Below are 20,376 nucleotides of genomic sequence, written 5' to 3'. Positions count from 1 at the left end.
TCCCGGCTGCCCGCCCAGCCCTCGCACAGCACCAGGGGTGAAGGCGTGGAGACCCTGGGGCCGCTGTGCACCGGCCTGGCCACTGCCAGGCCCCGAAGCAGCCGTGCACCTCTCGTGCCAGCCCGGAGAGGGGCTCCTGCCCTGCTCCCCTGGCTCCCCGCACGCCTGGGAAGGGACACAAGGGGGGACCGAGAAGGGGTCCAGGCAGGAGGTCGGTCACAGCACTCATGCCACAAGCACCAGCCCACGGCCGGTAGCCAGCCAGCACTGCGAGGGGGAGCCCAGCCGCAGGGACTCACCACCCCCCTCCTCCTCCGAGCCCCACAGGGTGCTCAGTCACCCCGAAGCCCAGCGCCACGGGGTCTGCAGCAAAAGGGAGGGCTGCGGGGCAGGCTGCACTCGCGGATGGCCTGAAAGAATCTCAGGTTCCTGGTGCCCGGGAGGCAGGTGTCCCCTCAGTGCCCAGGCTCCGGGCGCACAGCACGGAGGTTGGAGCCCAACTCTTGTCACTCCTTACCCTCCCATCCCCAGACCAGGGATTCTGCTAAGCCCGGTCTTGCCCATCTGCCTAAAGGAGTTGCTCTCAGTTTGCGTCTGAACGGAACCAATCTCACAGACAGTCTTAAGAGCCTGAGATAGAAGATGCTACTGTGCGCGGCCAAAAAACAGAACAAATCCAAACCCTGTTTCTCCCTGGCTGCTCCAAGCCGTAGGAATTCACATTTTCTCCGAGCCGTGGGGAAGCCGTGCCCACATGCTCCGGGGGTCCCCTCCATCCCCCTCCGCCAGCGCCCGGCCGCCGAGCACGCTGCTCTCCCCGCCGGAGCTGCACAAGCCCTCATTGTGCAGGCGCCCAGCCGAGGGGGCGGCCGCGCAGGAGCAAAGACAAGGTGTCTCCAAGTGGAGGATGTGAACATGAACCTCCCAGCCGGCTTCCTTCTCCCCCTCTCCACCCCCTTCAGCTTTTTTAAAGAAAATAAACACTAGCAGAACCTTCCATTCACTGTCCCCGTCCAGCACGCGGGACGCACAAAGGGACATTGCTGTTGCACCAACAGAGGGTCCCCTGAACGGCCGAGCACAAAGGCTGCCTGTGTCCCGCCAGCAGCCAGAATGTCAGAGGGATTATTATTATTTTGGGAGGGGGTCGGGGGGTGATTTGGTCCTGAATAAGGTCTCAGTTCAGCTACTTCCAGTGCCCCGCACGCAGCATCAGAGCTCCCATTTAGCGGAGGTGAGCTGGAATTCCCACCCAGCCCATTAAGCGGATTTACGGTTCCACGAAACGAGGCTGGTAGCAGCCAGCGCGATAACGGCCCCGGGCTGAGCCCGAGCCCTCCGGGACCTCCAGGAACCACACGCGTCTGACGCCCACGGGCACAAGCATCAGAGAGCTGCCACGCAGGAGGGGGCAGCCCTTCTGCCTCTGCCCTGGGTGGGGAGGCTCCATCTTCAACCGCCGCAGCCAGGGAGGTTTCCAGACAGACGCCCAGACAGACGGCGCTTCCCACCCTCTCAGCTCCCCAAACCCCCTTCACGCAAAGGCCGGCTTCCACGCAAACGGCTCCGCGCGATCAGAGCTGGGTCCACCATCGCCCCCCAAGAGCAGCCGGACCTGCCGCTTGTGCAAACAGAAGATGAGCAGATCCTCTGGGCTGCCCTGAAAACCACGTGCTCCAGCCAGTAACCTGCCTGCCCCTCCATCCACCCGCAGCAGAATCAAAGCCCAGGGCCAGAACCCAGCCCCGAAAGCACCCTGGCACTACACAGAAAAAGCAGGGGAGTGCTGAGCCGTGCCGGCTTCCCCCGGGCCTCGGGGGCCCCTGAGTGAGCTCCGGGCTGGTGGGGGGCAGCACCACTCGCAGCACCCACCTCCCCGCTGCTTGCCAAGTTAAGACTAGCTTAACTTTTGCCCATACCTGCAGCCAAAGGAATGACTCCATGCTGCAGCTAGTCCCTCCGGGAAGAAGCAGGGGGAAGTCAGACCTGCCACAGCCATCCATAAACCAAGGAGGAACCCAGAGTTTAGGGGAAGGGATAATCCTTCCTGTCCCAGGTGAAATGTAAAAGCCTCCCCGGGCAGCGGGAAGCTTTGCCCCCGCTGCTGACCCAGCCTCAGCCACCACAGCTTAGAGACAACTGCGTCCCACTCCATTTAGCTGCCAGGTATAACCAGGAGGACCTCAGACTTCTGCCTCTTTCCTCCGACCCATCACAGCCCTGGGAGGGAAGGCAGGATGGTGGGAGGAAGCCAAAAAGCCTGCTATCTCTGACCAGGCTCAGCCAGCCGCCTGCAAAACAGCCCAGCCAGGGTAGGGCAGGACTGGACCCCCACCGTGACTTACTAGTTTGGACAACCAGTTTTACAGGACTGTTGCCCAGCTGCTAAGAGCCAGCTCACTCAACAGTCACCTCAGCCAGGCTGAGCATCTGCCTTCACAACTCCTCCCTAGGAGCCTTTGCTGCCGGGACATGCAGCAGAGCTCCTCTGACAGCACATCCACAAAGCTGGGGTGGGGGGGCAGCTGCAGTTTTCCCGAGGTTTGGGGGTTTGCTGCTGCCTTCTTGGAGGGTCTCACGAGCTCCAGCAGCTCTGCCTGGGGCACAGCAGCAGGGAAAGAAAAGGCTCTGCAGGATCTGTAAAACCCTGGCATGTGGTGCCACTCAAGAAACAGGAGCCTGTTGATGTAACTTGCAACCCGAGCAACGAGCAATAAAAGCGAGCGCTTTCATTTGTGAGCTGCAGCCTGGCTCACTCCAGCGCCTGCACAGACATCCGCTGCTCAGCGCACAGGGGGACCAGCAAAAACCAGCAAGGCCCAGTATCGGCTTCCACGCAGACCGTGGCGTGAGGCCGGCCGGGGACGTTCCTCAGCCCTCACGGGAGGAGCAGGCGAGGAGCTCCCAGAGCCTGGGAACAAAGAGGTGCCTCTGCAGCAGGCAGCAGCTCGGGGGCCGGGGCAGGGGGCTGTGCCATTGCAAATTAGCTGTTTTACAGGAGCCCTGGGAGCAGCTCAGCTTTGTGGAAGGCTCCAGCTCATTTTCTGTGATTGAGCCCATTCTTACCCACCTCTCCATCTCCTTGGCCAATCCCCTCCGAAAGCGGGAGGGCGCTGCCTGCCAGAGGAGAGGCCCCGGAGGCGCCTGCCAAGGCGGTGGGAAGCGCTGCGAGCCCGAAAGCAAAGCTGGACCCGCCTGGAGCAGGAGCTCCTCTCCGACTCTTAGCTCCAGCAGGCTCTCCCCACCTTCCTGGGAGCTCAGGGCTCTGACCGGGCTCATCACCGAGTGATTTTCCAGGCTCCAGGCCTCAGAGCCGAGACTCTTCCACCTGAAGCGAAGCGTGCTTGGCAGGAGGGCCGACAGAAAGGATGGGGGGAGCCCTGCACGCACGGCCACGGATGTCACCGGCAGCGAGACCACCGCCCCTGCCCAAACGCAGAGCGACCACAACAATTCTTCCCCACCACGTAGAACTGCTCCAGGAACACAAACCAAAGGCCGCAGCTACACTCGCCTATCAGTCACTTATAGAAAACCTCACGAAAACTGTAACAAACCCAACTAAGCTGGAAAGAGGGTCTGCTGCCCGGCAGGAGCAGCCCGGGGGAAGGGACACTCCTGCTGAGCCCTTCCCCGGAGGGGGAGAGGGCGGCCGGGCCAGCGGGCAGACGCGTTTCACTGCCTTCCCCAGGCAGAGGGTGGCAGGCTGCGTTAGGGCATTAAGCGTCCGCCTCGGGATGGTTTGAAATCCCAAACGCCCTTTGCACGTCCTCGCACGACCTGGCCGCTTCCTGGGGCTGGCAGGCAGGGGGAACGGGCAGGAGCCCACTCGAGGAAGGGGTCTCCCAGGCGCCCACGGGACCGCCAGCAGTTTCTGGCCCGCTCAGAGCTGCAGCAAAGCCCAAGCAGCAAATCTGCAGAGAAGAGGAGGGAGCAGACACGAGGCTAGACAAGACAGGCGGACAAGAGCCCACGGCTCGCCCAGGCAGTGCTGGCTGCCCCCAGCCCCCGGCAGCACCTTCCCAGCTCTGCAGCTTTAAGAGTCCTCCCTCCCAGCCCACAGTGTCAAGGAAAAATCTGACACGTTTTTTCTGGTGGATGTTAACGGACAAGCTAGAACAGCCAGTTGCCTTTTCCATTCATTTTCCACACAGCCCCCTGGGACGCCTGCTAATGAAAGAGCCGATTGTGCCCCTGCAGAGCAGCAGGCAGGTAGGGCGGGAGCAGCACTGACTCCGGGAGCCCGGCCCAGCATTTGCACACCTCAGGAGGAAAAAGCTGCAGAGGGAGGGTGCTCTGGGGCAGAGACCGCCACGCCGCAGGCTGTCCGACAGCAACAGCCCAAGCAACAAGGCAGCCCAGCTGCCTCACGGGCTTTGCGAGACGACAGCCACAGCACCACGGCTCCCCGGGGCAGGGAGCACAGCGGGGACACCCCCCACGGTTTCGTAGCCTGCGGCTGGCAGTGCCAGGGGAAGGAGCTTACCCCAGCCCCTGGCACCGGGGAGAGATCGAAGCAGCCCCGTACCCCCCCCCCGGGGCACGGGAGGCCCCTCTCTCCACTCAATACCAGGTCTGTCTCGCGCAAGCAGCGGAACTTTGCTTGGAAAAGACAGAGCGAGCCTTTTCCAGCCCCGCGCCGCCGCCTGCGCGGCCCAAGCCCTGAATGGCCGCCTTTATGCGGTAGCTGCTGTCACGAGCCGCGCTCCGGCGACCGCAAAAGGCAGCAAATAGCTGAGGGGGGGGGGGGGGGGTTTGTGTTTCCACGCAGGCTGACGGAGGTATGGCTTCCGTCACGCCCCGGCCCTGACAGGCGGCCCAGGGGGCACAATGGCACCTTGTTCCCTCCCCGGGGCAGGGGACCGCAGGGCTGCGGCCACCGCTTCTCCTCCCCGCCACGCGCCCCGGGGCAGGGGAGGGGGCAGGACCCCATACGTACGCTTCCCGCCGCTCTTCAGCAGGTTGCTGAGGCTGACGGAGGCGGTGCCCAGCAGCTCGTTCCTCAGGGTATGGCAGCTCCACACCTTCAGGTCCAAGTGGCTTTGAGCAGTGACGTTCCTGCCGAGATCAGAGAAAGGGGGCCGTCACCGTGGCTTCACCCCTGCTCCACACGCGGGGAGCCGGCAGGGCCAGGCCTGCCAAAGCCGGGGAGCGGAGGCAAGCAGGCAAGGGGACACCCTCCTCCTGCCACCCCCCAGCCTGGCTGTCCCTGGGGGGGCAAAGATGTCTGACACCCGAGCGGCCCCAGCTGACGGCACTGTGGGTCAGCCCCCGGCGCCAGCCCCGCGCCGGAGGCTCGCGGAGACTTACAGGACGAGGATCTCGTTCCACAGCAGCTCAGAGCTCCCGATCCGCTTCCCCGTCTTCTTGGTCTCGCTGGGCAGCCCGTCGCCCGCCACCTCCACGTAGCAGTTCATCCGCGACGGGCGGCTCTGCGCCTTGGGCTTCACAGACACAACTGAGGGGGGGGGGGGACGGGACAGGCAGCGGGTCAGGCAGCCACAGGGGAGACCCTGTCCCCTGCCCCACACCCCCCCCCAATCCCTGCCAGCTTGGGGTGCTGCGACTCACCGCGGAGTCAAACTCGTGTCCCCATCGCCGGCCGCTGATCACCGCTCGTCCCCAGCTTCACCCACACCTTGGCCCCACACCCGAGGGCTGCAGGAGCGTTGCGGTCCCCACAGAGCAGGGGAGACCCTACCCCAGGGCTTGCGGGCACGGGTGGGGGGGCAAGGGGGCTCTGCTGGAGCCGCCGGGTATCGGCACCCACCAGGTTTGGCTCGGCAGCCCCCCAGGCCAGCGGTGCCCTGCGCAGGGGCTGCGGGGCAGGGACGGGGAGGCAGCTCCGGGGGTCGGGAGCCATCTCGCGGCCACGGGAGCACCAGCGCGGCCCCGGCAGGGCCACGGAGCCACGGCGAGGAGGTGGCAGAGCCCGGCCGACGGCTGCTCCGCTTCCCCGGGCGCCTGTGGGACTCAGGGCAGCGCTGGCCTTCCCCAGCCCCTGCTCCCCCCCGCTCCCCAGGAAGGTCTCCCAGGCCCAGGGTGCAGGCAGAGCACACACCCCCCAAACCAGACGCGCCCAAAATCCATGTTCCCCAGCTCCGGTGAGGCAGAGGGACCCACCTTTCACGGAGAGCTGGGACTTCTCGCAGGGCGGCCCGGCCCTGGCCCTGCTGGAGCTGGCAGCGGCCATGGCATCACCCCCGGCTGGAAGCAGAGAGAGAGGAGACACCTCAGCCCCGCTCCCACTGTGCGGAGGGAGCCAGCCCCACATGGGGGTCCCAGGTCAGCCATCCCCGGGCCCGAACGCAGCCCGGCCGTCGCTGCGAGTGACCCACATGGCAGGGAGACTCGGCAACGGACAGGCGCACGCCTGGGAAACACAGGTTCCCTCTTGCTCCCCATAAACCAGCGCTGCACCGCAGGCAACGGCAACGCTGCACCCCGGGGAGAGAAACCCCCTTCGACGGCACCGCCGCGGCCTGAAGAGATCTGAGCCAAGCTGGGCAGTGCTCAGCCCTCCGGATACCCCGTTTGGGCGGCCGCAGCTCACCCTGACCCAAAGGTCGCTGCTGATCACAGCCGGCACGAGGACAGAACAGTCCCCAAAGCCTCCAGCAGATACGCTGTCTCATGCCCTGCTCTGTGCTGCTGAGCAGCAACACGAGCTCACAAACAGCCCGTGGCCACGGCACAAGGGATCGCTCGGAAAGGACGAGGCAGTGACAGTGGCAGAATAGAGGAAAGTCCGGTCACAGTATGGGGAAGCAGCCACAGCCCTCCCGGACAGCCCGGGTCACCTCCTGGCAGAAAAATCCCATGGAAAAAATCAGTCCCATCTACTCTAACACACCGTGGAGGGGACAGGGACCGCAGCTGCTCTGAACACAAAGGAGGATCGCACTGCAGAGCGGGCTACAAGCCCAGACCTCCGCTTCCCTGAGCGCTCACCACTTCCTCCCTCTCCGGCGCCACGTCACTGTCACAGCGGGCACAGCGCTTCCCCCTGCCCTTCTGCGGCAGCTCTCCCCTGGAGTCACCCACCGGGGACAGGCAGCGGGCAGGAAGGACGCAGGCTGTAACACCCGGGGGCTCTGGCAGGACACGTGGCTGGGCGCCTCCGCCGAAACGACGGATCATGAAGTAGGAGGATGAGGTCACGTACCAAGCAGAAGCACGAGGTGCTCGGTCTGGGACCACAGAGTCAGCACCCAACTCGCATCGGCCTCCTGAGCCTGCGGGCAGCACCCCTCCTCGCCGCACTTCCCCGGCAGAGCAGCTGGAGAGGATGCCCCAGGTGCAGGCATCAAGGTCACGGACCAGAAGGTCCCTGCCTGCACAAGCCCCCCGACACAGTGGGGCAGTCGGGGACATTTGCTGCCCACCCCCTGGGCAGGAGCAAGGAGGAGCCTCAATCCTGGCGCCCAGGGCAGCAGCAAGGGCTCGGATGGGGTCAAACCTGATCCCCCTCCCAAGGGCCTGAAGCCAAGAGCACCCGTCCTGCCTGGCCTGGACCGCAGTGCCCACCGACCTCTCCCTCCCCTGATCCGGGGGAGGGATGTATGAAGTGGGGGAGAAAAGCACCGTCACCAGTTCCAGCCTCTACCACCTCCCTCCTTGTGCAGGAGTCTCTCTTTTTTCCCTGCCTTCTCCCCACACCCTCATCAGACCTTACCGAGCTCCAGCCCAAAGCCTTTTTAACTCCCCTCTTGTTAACCAGGGTCTCTGCTCTCTGTGCCAGCCCCATTCGACCTCATCCCCCTAGCCCAGCACAGTAAACCCGCCCGGCGCCCCGTGCTGCGCTGAGACCTGGCCGGTGTCCTCTAAATCCCCACCTCTACCTGGAAAACCTCGACTGGGACCTGACTTGCTGCTGTCTCGGCCCTGCTGTCAGAGGAAAGCTTGCTGACACATACCCATCTCCTCCCCATCATGAGCCCGGGAGAGCTGGCTTATGGAGGGAGGTCTTCCACACAGCTAATCACACTTGCTGTTACTACAATTAATCCTACTCCAATTATCGCGGCCCACAGATCACCCGGGCCTTCCCTTAGGATATTGTTACTCCTCGTGTTTGTTATGACTCCCCAGCTCCGCATCACCAACTTCTTTAATTAGTGCCATTAAGCCGGCCCGCAGAAAACAGCCGGGCGCACGTGCCCCTCCTGCGCCAGCCTGTGCCCAGTCCCCGGGCTAGCCCGACCAGCGAGCTTCTCCCCCGGCCCCTTTCTGATGCCAACGTGCGTGACCTGCACCCTCAGAGTTACCAGGGCAAGACCCAAGGGTGGCTCCGCTCCGGCTCCTCTCCAGCCGCCCCCCCCGGGGTGACGGCAGCCTCGCCACCCCCGCCCCCCGATTTGGGGTTCGTTGATCACCGAGCGCTCCCCGGCACGGAGGCGGTTCCGCTTCCCAGCCCTCGCTCCACGCAGGCGTCCCCTCACAGCCCGGCCGCTCTCCCCTCCCCGTTCCCGCTGCAGCCCGGCACCGGGGCGCAGATCCGAGCTGCCCGTGCGCCCCACGACAGAAGGGGCAGAAGGGACCCCGGGCCCCACGGGCCGCCGGGTGCCCTCCCGCATAAGGTGACAGCAGAAACCCACCCCGTTTGGGCTGCGCCTATCCTTTTTCCTTTTAAATCTTGACTCTTTTTCCCACTTTTATTCTCTTCCTGGCCCTACACCACGTCACTATCGCTGCCCACACTGACACCTCTCCACCACCAGCAAACCCTTGGGCGCTCGGTGTCGGTCCCCGGGCACCACTCCCCCTCTCCCACGGGTCGCTCTCCGTTCCCGCCCCCGTTACTAAGCCGCTGCGGCCCGCGGTGCCCCCTCACCGACACCCCCCCAAGTTTCCCTCTTGTGAAGGTCAAGGCCTCCCCTCCCCCGCGGGTTCCCGTTGCCACGGCCCAGCCTCGCCCCGCGGCAGGGGGGGACAGCCCCGCCACCGCGCTGCTAACGCGGGGCTGACCCGCGGGGCCGCGCAGCAGCCCCAGGAGCCGGGGGAACCCCCCCCCCGCACCGCCACCGGGCCGGGTCCTGCCCCGCACAGAGCCGGGCTGGGTCAGCGGCGGCCGCCGGAGAGGGCGGAGAGTCCCCGGCCCCGCTACCCGCCGCCCCGGGGGCACGGCGAAGGGGAGGGGGCGGCCGGGGCAGCCCCGCCTGGGCCCCGGGCCTCCCCTCGGCGGGCCGGTACCGGCCCGGAGCGGGCGGAGCCCGCGGCCCAATAGCTCCCGGGGCGGGAGCGCCCGAGAGGGCCGTGCCAGGCAGCACCCCCGTCCCGTCCCGTCCCGTCCCGTCCCGTCCCGTCCCGTCCCGTCCCGTCCCGTCCCGTCCCGAGTTACCGGCGACCGCTCCGCTCCCGCTTCCGGCTCCAGCGCCCGCCGTCATGTGACATCTGCCCGCCTCACCTGACCGCGCCGCCCGGAAGCAGTCACGGGGCCGGCCGGGGGGAAACAGACACAGGCGCTCCCGGTGTACCCCGCGCGGACTACAGCTCCCAGCGTCCCCCGCGGCCGCGGCCATGGCGCGCGTGGCGCACGTCGTGGCCGACACCGGCGCGTTCCTGAGCGCGGCCCCGCTGCAGGTACCGGGGGGGGGGGTGGGGGTACACACACCCCCCCGGGGGGTCCCGGGGCCGCTCTGACGGCGCCGCCCGCCCGCAGGACATCGCGCAGAACCTGTACACCGTGCCCGAGGTGCTGGCCGAGATCCGCGACAGGCCCACCCGCCGCCGCCTGGCCGCGCTGCCCTGCGCGCTGCTCCTCCGCCGCCCGCCGCCCGCCGCCCTCCGCCTCGGTCGGTACCGGGACCCCAACGGCACCCCCCCCCACCCCCCGCCTCGGTCGGTACCGGGACCCCAACGGCACCCCCCCCCCACCCCCGCCTCGGTCGGTACCGGGACCCCAACGGCACCCACCCCACCCCCGCCTCGGTCGGTACCGGGACCCCAACGGCACCCCCCCCCCACCCCCGCCTCGGTCGGTACCGGGACCCCAACGGCACCCCCCCCCCCCCCCCCCCCCCCCGCCTCGGTCGGTACCGGGACCCCGCGCCTCGGGGGCGGGGGGAACCCGACCCGACGGCTCCGTGCCCTTCCCTCAGTGACCGAATTCTCCAAGAAAACCGGGGACTACCCCAGCCTCTCGGCCGCCGACCTCCAGGTGCTCGCCCTCACTTGCCACCTCCAAGCCGAGAACGACGGCGCCGGCTGCCTCCGCCGGGAGCCGCAGGACAAGGTGAGAACCCCCCCCACACACACACACACGCGATGGGGTGCCGGTCCCCGGGGCACCCCACCGACCCCCCTCCCACCCCGTGCTGCCTCCCCAGGTGCGGCTCAGCTCCACCCCGCGGCACCCTGAGGCCCCTCTGCACCTCGCCGGCTTCCACCTGCCCGCCAAGGTAAGGGACGGGGCGGTGGCACCCCGAGACGTGGCACCGGGGCCGGGGGTGCAGCCCCGCGGAGCCCACGGGCACGGGAACCCCTCTCCCCCTGCAGCACAAGCGCCCGGGGAAAGGCCGGTGCCAGCCCAGCCCCGAGAGGAGCGCGGTCCCAGCTGAGAGCGACGAGTTCAGCTCCTTCCTCTACTGGCGAGCCCCCCTGCCCAGCATCGAGGAGGAGCTGCAGGAGCTGCTGGTGAGAGCGGAGCCCCCTCTCCCTGCGCCCCTGATTTCTGAGCGTGGCACAGGCCAGAGCCGACCATCTCCTTCCCCCAAAGAAAGCTCAAGCCGTCCCCGCTAGCCCGGAGACCACCGAGGAGCACCAGAGCTCTGAAGACGAGGCCAGCGCTGAGGAAGAGGAGGATGAGAGCGACGACGAGGGCTGGATAACACCCAGCAACCTCAAGCAGGCACAGCAGGACACAGGGCACTGTGACACCGCTCCCGTCGGCGTCCAGGTCGGCTGCGTCACCACTGACTTTGCCATGCAGGTGGGTGCTGCCGGGCGGCTGAGGGCAGAGTCTCAAATCACTCAAACCTCCCGGCTGGTTAAACCGAACACTGAGACAGAGGAGTGCATGGCTGCAGCTCTGGGATGGCTCCTTTTATCTTAAAACCGGCCCGTTCCTTCCACCGCAGACACCTTTGGTGTCCGCTGGCCTCTCGCTGCCTGGGCTGGCGGACCCCGCTTCAAGCCCCCGGCAGTCCCAGCTCACGGAATCCCGGTTTCTCCCTCCCCGTTGCAGAACGTGCTGCTGCAGATGGGCCTCCACGTGCTGGCGGTGAACGGCATGCTGATCCGCCAGGCCAGGAGCTACATCCTCCGCTGCCACGGCTGCTTCAAGTGAGCGTGTGTGTGTGTGTGTGTGCACGCAGAGCACGGGCCTGCGGGGATGATCCTGCTCATGGGGAAGCCCCTAGCCCGCGGCCCCAGCGAGCAGCAAACCCCCTGTGGCCCCGTCTTGCAGGACCACCTCGGACATGACCAAGGTTTTCTGCCCCAACTGCGGTAACAAGACCTTGAAGAAGGTGGCGGTGAGCGTCAGCGATGACGGGAGCCTCCACCTGCATTTCTCCCGCAACCCCAAGGTGCTGAACCCCCGAGGGCTCCGGGTGAGTAGCCGCGTGTCTTGGTTTGCTCAGGTCTCTGGAGGCCTGCAGTCACCCCCCGGCCCCTCCGAGCAAGAGCCACCCCCGCAGCGAGTTCAACCACCTCTTCTCTCTTGGCAGTACCCGCTGCCGGCCCCGCGAGGGGGGAAGCACGCGAACAACCCTCACCTGGTGGAGGATCAACCCTTCCCGCAGCAGCGGCTGTCCCGCAAGGCCAGGCAGAAGACCAACGTCTTTGACCCCGACTACATCGCCGGGGTCTCACCCTTCGCGGAAAACGACGTCTACAGCCGCGCGGCCAATCTGCAAATCCGGGACGCGGCCCTGGGCGCTGGCAGGAGGCGCCTGAACCCCAACGCCGTGACAAAGAAGTTTGTGAAGAGGAGGTGAAGGGCGGGACGGGGCCGGTGCTGCCAGGGAAGGAGCATCGGCCCCGGCGTTGCTGCCTGATGCCGCGACGGGGGGTGACGAGCGTCAGGTTTGGGGAGGCTCTGCCCCACGAGGAGCAGGACAGGGAGGTGGAGCAGCTTCCCCGCTCAGCCCCCAGGCCCTGCCTGCATCCCTAATAAATACAAAAAAAAAACACGCAGCACCATGGTTCAGTTGCCTTTCTGTGGCTGCCTGCACCCAGCTGAGCCTCCCTCTGCCAGAGGGGGGGGGGGGAAGAGTTTCTCAGGGTGTTTTGTCACAGGGCACTAACGAGGAGGGAGGATAACGAGTGCCTGCAGCTCCAGAAGGGAAGAGCCAGCGCTCAGGCTAACTGTAGTTTCTTCTTATCCCTGTAGTATTTTTTCAAAATTCCTGATCCTGGCTGCGGCCCCAGGGCTCCAGCTGGAGGTCGGGTTGGGGGGGCTCCGCAGCCCCCCCCTCAGACTGAGGGCCTTAGCAGACTCACATCTTCGGTGTAGTTGGGACACAGGAACTGCACTACAAGGCAGTAACTCCCCTCTTGGCTTCGGGCTCTGGCATCACCTCCCTGGGGCGGGAGAGGCCCCCAGGGACCGCTGCTTCTCCCCCAGAGGCAGAATCCTGCTTCAGGCTGACCGAAAACAGTTTCCTGGGACACTCCCCGCTTTGCAGGCTGGGGGGTACACCACAAAGGTTTGGCAGAGAGAAACGCTGCGCGGTTTTTTCCCAGTGCAGGCCTGATCTGGTGCCTCAGGCTACAGCTCCGGCACCGCCCGGCCCAGGCTCCAGCCTTCCCCGCGGTTCCCGGCCGGGCCGATTCCCCACTGAAGAAGAGCACTTCCCGCAGAGAGAAGAGGCCCCTGAAAAAAACACAGCAAGACTTTACACTGCAAAATGAAAACTTTCATTGTTTTATTCTTGACTGCAGCTGTTTACAGAAATATAGTTGCGAGTATACAAATGTCCCAATAGAAGCAAAATATTTTTATTTTTTAATATTCAACAAGTTATCACAGGATAGCTAAAAACATAGATGCAAATAAAATATCCCCTCATAGAACAAACTGAAAACACCGGGTATCAGTGCTTTGAAAATCCCAACTACGAAAGCCATATACACAGAAATGCACAAAGGAATATCTGGTGCTACTTTCACATTGCAGGACGGGGGAAGAGGCAGCTCAGCGGTCGACCAGTGCACGCCAGAACACATGGCAGAAAGGCGGGCAAGCCACTCAAAAACGCAGCTAGTGACAGAGGTAGAAAGCTCTGCTCTGAAGGGCTTTGGAGCTTACTCGCTTGTAAGGAGCTCAAATGTAAAGATTTCAAATCGCCTCATTTCAGACGGCGTCCCGAACGAAAAAAGCTTTAGGAATCCTGCGGTCTCAGCAGGACGTGGGAACGTGCTCCCAGTTCTGCACCACCCCGAAGGGCCGCGCTCCTGCCTCGCGCCAGGAGCCTCCCCCAGACCTCGGGGACCCCCTGCACCAGCCCGGGCACGGCCGGGGACCGAGAGGCGGTGGGGGGTCCCCGCGGCCCGGAGCCAGCGGGAAATCTGCCGACTCCTCGCCCGCCTCCCACCACACTTGGAATGTTGTGGGGCAACTGCCTGAACTGTAACAGCAACAATGCCAGATCTCCGGGAACGGCAGAGGTCTGGCCTGCGAAGGGACGGCTCACGGGGAAACACGGGCCTTCGCTTTCGGTTTGGCAGAGGTGTTTTGCTAAAGCTGTACCAGGACAGTAACGTCTCTCCCTCGGCCCCGTGGCAAAGTGCACTGGAACACACCTGATTTGGCATGAAGAGCTGCGGTGGACAAAAATACGTGCTCTGTTGCTTTTATGATCTGGATTTCCTGGAGAGAGTTTAAATTTCTCACACAATCTGTAAGAAATCACGTCGGGGCAGGGTTCCTCACGGCTAGAAACTAAGGAGAGCGTTCACCAGCTTTCAAGGAGAGTTCGAGATAGCGACTGTTGCAATGCAGAGTCAGTAAAAATAAAAAAATAAAAAAAAATTTAAATATGCCTGGCCTTTGCAAGAATAAAGAGGAATGACAGATGAAGCTTCACTTTCCTGATCCAAACACCACCCAGCTGAGCAGCAGCCGGGATCCTTTGCTATGCAAGAACAATTAATAACCCCGACGGGGAGCGAGCTGCTGGTGTCAGCCCAGCCCCTCCGGAGCTGAGGCCGCCCCTGCCATTCCCCAGCGGCACGAGGGGCCGGGAGACTGAGCCTGGAAAAGGTCCCGAAATCAGGAGCCACTCGAGGGAAGCTGGCAGGGGAGCACAGGGGTGCGCAGAGCCCCTGCGCTCCCCGGGCCCATCCAGCGGGCAGGCTCTCCAGCAAGGCTGTCGGTTCTACTGCTGTGCCAACCGGCGACGGTTCGTAAAAATATATAAAAAATACAAAAGTGTACAGCTGTTTTCAACCCACGGATAGTCGTGACGTTCACAAGCAGAGCGCGTTTCTGGAGCAACGTTACCAACAGTGCCACGTGTACAGTACGGAAAGGTGTTTCTGCAACTATTAATGAGTTACTACAAAAACCTTGGTAAATAACCTCATACTAAGGAAAACTAATATTATTTCAGGTTTATAAAAATGTAAATATAACAGTATTCTATGCATGTGTCTACTAATTATATATAATAGTTATGATTTCAGTATATACATATATATAATCCTAGAATATACAGGCATTGCGTATTTACATACCTATACAGACTATAAGAAAGGGAAAGCCTCTCCTCCTGTGTAACCCCTCAGAGCCCCGCACTCAACCACAGAATTTTACAGCTCTGCTTGTACAGGAGTTCCTCTGCTGCTGCGTTTCTCCTTGTATCTAAACATTTACACTGTTCCCAGCAGCGACCCTGCAGGCCCCAGCCCAGCCTGCCGTGGGCAGGGACAGACGCGCCTGCCCGGGGGCTGGGGGGGCTGCTGCCACTGCGCACGCGAACATCGAGTGCTCACAGTCAGTCCATCCCCAAAAAAACCACCGGGAACTGCAACAAAAACCCCGAACAAGCAAAGCGTCTCGGTACTGGTTTCCTTTTGGCTGCTAAAGTGACGGCGCTGCCGCCAGCCCTCGGGCACGCAAGACACACCGCTGCCTCCCAAACGAATTCGGCGCCAATGAGAAGTCACCAGTGATCAGTATTTCTTCTTCCCACCTTCCACCCACACCTCACAGCTCGGAGCACGCAGAGCCATTCGTTCTGCTCGCTCCCGCTTCGATCACCGAGATCACTGTCCGTAATCCCTTGTGCTCCTCTCTCCTGCAGCCACCCAGGAAAAGGGACCCGACAGTTTCCCGCAGAGGCACAAGATTCAAAAACTGACAGTAAAACTATTTTCTAACTCTTAACGAACGTGCACCCTTGCACACACACACACGTACCTTCAGGGGAAACGACATGTAGCCTTTTAGCCCAGTAACAACCTTTTTGAGTTTGCTTTTTAATAAATCACCTTTCCTGATACTCACATAGTGATTTAAACTATGTTTTAAGACAGATGCAAGTTTCTGACTTGTTTGCTATTCTTTCTGAAGACTCTGGAAAGATAACAGGAGTAGAAAATCTGTTCAGGCAAGTTTTCTTTTTGGAAACTATATCCTAGACCAAAAACACAGTAGAAGCTTTAAAAAAAAAAAAAAAAAAGTTCCATTTATCTAAATTAGGGGAATGTCCTCTGATACAGCTGCCCAGACTCTGCAAATTTCCAGTAAAAAAAACCTGCCAAAGGTACAAACGCGTAACTGTTCATGCTTCGTTCTATCTTAAAACCACATAGGAAGTAACCACCCTGTCAGTAATTAAAAGTCATCTTAATAAAATGATTGGTGATTAAACATCCACTTTGAAACAGCAATGCTGACATTTCTTCTTGAACTATTTTGATGTTAAAATAATAGCAAAGCATTTGGCTTGAGTAACTGCTGAAAGATCAGGCAGTGAAGAGGCAATTAATAACAAAAACATGGACTCGCTAATTAAGCGCAAAGCACCAATAACTTCCTGCCAGAGGAGACGTTTAGCTAATAACCGTGTATTATGTGTTACCCATATGATTTTTTAAATACATATATATATATATACACACACACACACACACAGAAAATGTATAAACAGGCACAGCGGCAGAGCACAGCCCAGACTGAACACGCAGGTTCCGATTTGACGGTTCTTTTAATTGCGAGCCTGAGCAGGGGGAAAAAAAACAAACAAACAAAATACAGAAAACCCATCCCAGCAAGGCAGCTCTACGGGTTTTCATTCTTCATCCTCTCTACTTAACTGCTGCTCTGTGGATATGATAGTGACTTCCCCTTTGCAATACTGTCAGGAACACTGTATTTCTAGAGACTAGTATCTCCGTATCTTCTAACTTTCTCAACCGAAGGGGACGACGTGATGCCACCGCCTCACCTCTGCAGCTCGCAGCTAACGGGCGCCAGCGTGAGCCCGCAGAGGAGTAAACCCAGGGATTAACAACAACAACAACAACAACAAAAAAAAAAAAAAAAAAAAAAAAGCGCAGAGTAAGCTCCAATTATCAATATCAACTGCTTAAATCACAGGAGGAAATGTTCAGGCCGCTGATAAAGTACAGGTGTGGCTCACACTGTTCTTGGGTCCTTCTGCCTTCACCACCTCGACTGCCTTTATCAAACCTCCCTTCGTGCTCCGTCACAGCCGGCTGCAAGCGGCAGCTCAAGCACTAATCAACCGCTGAGCAATCTCTTCATTCGTAAGACAAATACTTTTTGTAACCAAATCACATGTTCAAAGTGTTGTACATTTAAACATTGACCTAAAATGAACCAGATAAATTTAATACAAGAAAAGAAAGGTGTTATCCCGAAGTGAAAATTGTGATAGCACAGCCCTTTTTTTTTTTTTTTAAAACTTTTTTTTTTTTTTTCCTCTTCATCAGCGACCTAGAATACGCACACAATTCAAACATACCCTTCCCCTGGAGCTGTAGCAGTCTTGGTATGAAGTTCTCTTTTGGACACCCATCTTGTTAAATGAAGAATTGGTCCCTGGTGACTTGGCACTGACCAACAGCACTTCAACGTAAGGATACACCCCTTTGGAACAACGGAACAAACTGAAGCAGCACACGAACGAATTTATCATTCCTATTACTTCTTCTGTGTATGAAGGCCCCAGACGACACCCAACAGCTTGTCCTGGGACTGCGATCCTGCAAAAGCCGCCAGCTCCTTCCCGAGTAACTGGCTGTCGACCTCCACAACCATCTGGAAGTTGTTTCAGTCCATAACTCTCAGTCTTCTATGTAGCCTCATATAGCATTTAGTCAATGCTGCAAGATTGCTGTTTTCACGTCATGAACCATAACAAGTTTTTGTTAATATCTTGTCTTAGCAGGAAAAAAAAAAAAAAAAAAAAAAATTCATCACAGAAAGAAAAAGTATGGGTCAGGGTGGTTAAAGCATCTCTGGACATTATGAAGCAGGGAATTTTTTTATCATGATTAAAATTTTAAGCATTTTAGCATAATCATAAATTAAGAGTTAGAACACAGAGGCGCTAATAATAAAATATTAAATAGACAATGATAGTGGGTAAAAGCTGAATGGCTCATTCTGAATGAAACCCCATTATTTTATACACGCCTAAATGCCTACGGGTTTCCTTACTAGATCGTATTGCTGAGTGACACACATCAAAACACACAGTGAAGCTTCTCATAGCCAGCTGGAACAATAAACTGCCTGATGGAATGGCGAGAGATGAACAAGTTATTTATGTTGCAAAAAGTACTTAAATACTCAATAAAGACATAACAAACCCCACCCCACCCCACTGTTATCAGACGCCACGTTGTGGTAGAACATCAGACAAACTCACAAATTTACCACAAAAATGTGTGGCAAAAAGAATATTTTATATATATGTATATATATAAATTTTTATATTTATGCCAATGTACTCACTCAGTACAAATAGCAAAATAGTATACCATTTCCTAAATACAAAATATAGCTTTCCAAAAAAATGAAACACACATTAGATATAAACCATCCAAAACTTGAACGATTGAAAACTGTATTCAAAATTAAATGACCCAGAGCAGGTCTCTTTCTGAAAAGTTCCCTTCATATCGGCAAGAAGCCTTACTACTGAAAACGTAATTCAATGCCTCTCAATGAGAGAGAGAAAGAGAGAGACAGAAAGAGAAAGAGAACGTTAGGACAGAAGGACAAACAGGAAAATCCATTAAAACAAACAAAAACTCTACACGGCTCAACTAAGCACACGAGTTAAGGGAAAAACACACAGTAAACAGACTAGAGTAACTTAAAACCCATTTACAGACTATTCTTTGTTATTTAAAATAACAAAAATGATAAATGACATGATCCCAACTACACTCTACCAAGGCATAACAGCCATACGTGACAGCTGCCTGGCTCTAACTGCAGCAACAGCTTGCTGCGTGCAGAAGGAGAAGAAACAAGTATCTGAATGAGGCTGTAGTGAGAGATCACAAAACTGCCCGGAGAGGTGGAGCACCCAAAAAATTCACATGCCTCACAATACAACCGCATGGTCTGGAGTGGGTTTTCTTTACATTCTGTAACATCAGTCAATTTTTTTATTTTTTTAATTGAAACATGACAGTCTAGAAACTCAACTTGGGGAACTGTTGATGGGGGGGAAAAAAAAAGAATCACTTCAAAACTAATGAGCTCCAAATGCTACAGAGATGCAACAGCTCAGGATGAAGTGAAATTTCCAAGAATGCTCAAAAATGATGTCATTTGCCCCCTACTTGGAGTAAAGTCAAGCTGAAGATTTACATCAGTAACAGCTGGCAAACGACTGGTTAAGGGGGATTCCTGCATTTAGAAGGTGGTGGAGACACTGCTTCCTCTCTCCTTAATCCTTGATTATTTGTCAAAGCTTCTGCTGACTAAGCAATTTAATGCCAGGGACTCCTAAAAGCTGCTTCTGATCGTTAAAGCCAGTAGGATATTTATGTCTTTTTTAAAAATACAATATGAAACTGAGGGAAGGAGAAGGAAAACCAGGAGAAGAATGAAAGGAAGAAGGCTGGTTTGGGAATGGCTAATGCAGCTTTGTGGACTTCTAACCCACACAGTCAGAGACACACGAGTTCTTTCCTCAGCCAGGCTTTTCAAGTTGAAGGTATTTTAGAGGGTAAGATTTTAAGAGCAAAATTTCACTGAAAGTTCCCCTTCACTTCTGCATTTTGTTAGAGCCACCAAACCCTTGCTCTACGTACAGTTACACGTAAGAGACATGGGAAACCGTTCATCACACTCTCAGATGGGCAGCACCCACCTCTGGTTATCTACAGCAGCAAGCAACTCTCTGCTGGTTTTTGACAGTCATCAATAGTTTTCATTGCCGCCTACCGCAATTACCAAATCGCAGTATTAGCTCTCCCACCCAGCTGGAAAACATGCGATCCCTTCACTTACTGACAGCTATGAGTCATGGCTCATGTCACAAGCATTTGATGTTTCTGCTTCACAAGCTTTTCTAGTTAAAAGAGGGGATGTGAAGAAGGAAGAGGAGAAAAAAAGTAAACGTGGTAACATGTATTACCTTCTAACAACAATAACAACTGACCAGATATGCTTTAAATTCAAAGAGCACCCCACCGTTGATGAGGTTTAGGAATCTGGTAACAGTACAATTCCATGCCCTAGTAAAACAAAGCATAGCTTTTCAGCATTATTGGCACTACAAATCCCAAATACTATGGTCATAGCCTTAGGTGCTAGACGCTGCAATTGGCCACGTGTGTGCTCTTTAGAGAAGAGGGCCACTTTTTGACAGAAGCAAATCAGTTCCACACAGCCTCATCCGGAGTCGGAAGGTCTGAGAGGATCTGGGAAATCATCACTTTTTTTCTTCATAGCATTTCTGCAGGAAAAAACAAGCAAGCAAAAAACGTTAGGCATAACTTACAGAAGTCATCCTCTTCGTTCTATGCAGTTCCTTCATCTTGAAAGTGATCTTCACAAGCAGACACGAAACTCTGAGTATCAGAACACAGCACTCTTTCACAGAGCAGAACTACTCTCCTCCCACTCTATTTTGGTTTTTTTGGGTTTTGTTTTTTCTAATTTAGTTTAAGTTCATAACTTAATATGCAAAACAGTTTAGATTAGAAAATGAGTGTATCGTGGAAGTGAAACTTATGGAGGATTTAGGATGGCAACACGGTTAACTAGAGCCAAGTGACACGCTGTGGACAATACCAGATTCCAGAGTCCTCCTGGTTCTTGCTACTCATCTGTAGTCAAAGCCTCTTCCACCCCTCGGGAGAAGGCACCTTCTAAAAGCAGAATGTTTCCTAGTAACAGCTGATCGCGTCACCTCATTTTTCACAAAGACTCAGCATGTGGCA

General features: G+C 57.8%; 3 protein-coding genes across 3 annotated transcripts in view; 1 reads left to right on the top strand and 2 right to left on the bottom strand.

Moving 5' to 3' along the window:
• WWP2 (WW domain containing E3 ubiquitin protein ligase 2) overlaps nucleotides 1-9,433 on the bottom strand; it is a 41,282-nt gene extending 31,849 nt beyond the window's left edge. The window contains 4 exon segments of the mRNA XM_042797690.1: nucleotides 4,940-5,058; nucleotides 5,311-5,458; nucleotides 6,124-6,207; nucleotides 9,341-9,433. Of these exon segments, the coding sequence (XP_042653624.1) occupies nucleotides 4,940-5,058; nucleotides 5,311-5,458; nucleotides 6,124-6,207; nucleotides 9,341-9,386 (397 nt within the window). The 5' untranslated portion in view covers nucleotides 9,387-9,433.
• A 23-nt stretch (nucleotides 9,434-9,456) lies between these two features.
• Nucleotides 9,457-12,139, top strand: NOB1 (NIN1 (RPN12) binding protein 1 homolog). The gene is made up of 9 exons (XM_042797691.1): nucleotides 9,457-9,582; nucleotides 9,662-9,794; nucleotides 10,101-10,234; nucleotides 10,329-10,400; nucleotides 10,498-10,635; nucleotides 10,718-10,930; nucleotides 11,186-11,283; nucleotides 11,408-11,552; nucleotides 11,670-12,139. The coding sequence occupies exons 1-9, from the start codon at nucleotides 9,520-9,522 to the stop codon at nucleotides 11,937-11,939; spliced, it is 1,266 nt and encodes a 421-aa protein (XP_042653625.1). The 5' UTR covers nucleotides 9,457-9,519; the 3' UTR covers nucleotides 11,940-12,139.
• A 706-nt stretch (nucleotides 12,140-12,845) lies between these two features.
• The window catches only part of NFAT5 (nuclear factor of activated T cells 5), an 80,978-nt gene continuing 73,447 nt past the window's right edge, over nucleotides 12,846-20,376 (bottom strand). The window contains 1 exon segment of the mRNA XM_042797689.1: nucleotides 12,846-19,889. The gene's annotated coding sequence lies outside the window, so the exon portion shown is untranslated.

This window comes from Tyto alba, unplaced genomic scaffold (assembly GCF_018691265.1).
Source record: "Tyto alba isolate M040663 unplaced genomic scaffold, T.alba_DEE_v4.0 Super-Scaffold_26, whole genome shotgun sequence".
In the NCBI taxonomy this organism is placed as follows: Eukaryota; Metazoa; Chordata; class Aves; order Strigiformes; family Tytonidae; genus Tyto; species Tyto alba.
Note: the sequence above shows the minus strand (reverse complement) of the source record. Positions and strands in the feature narration are given on the sequence as shown.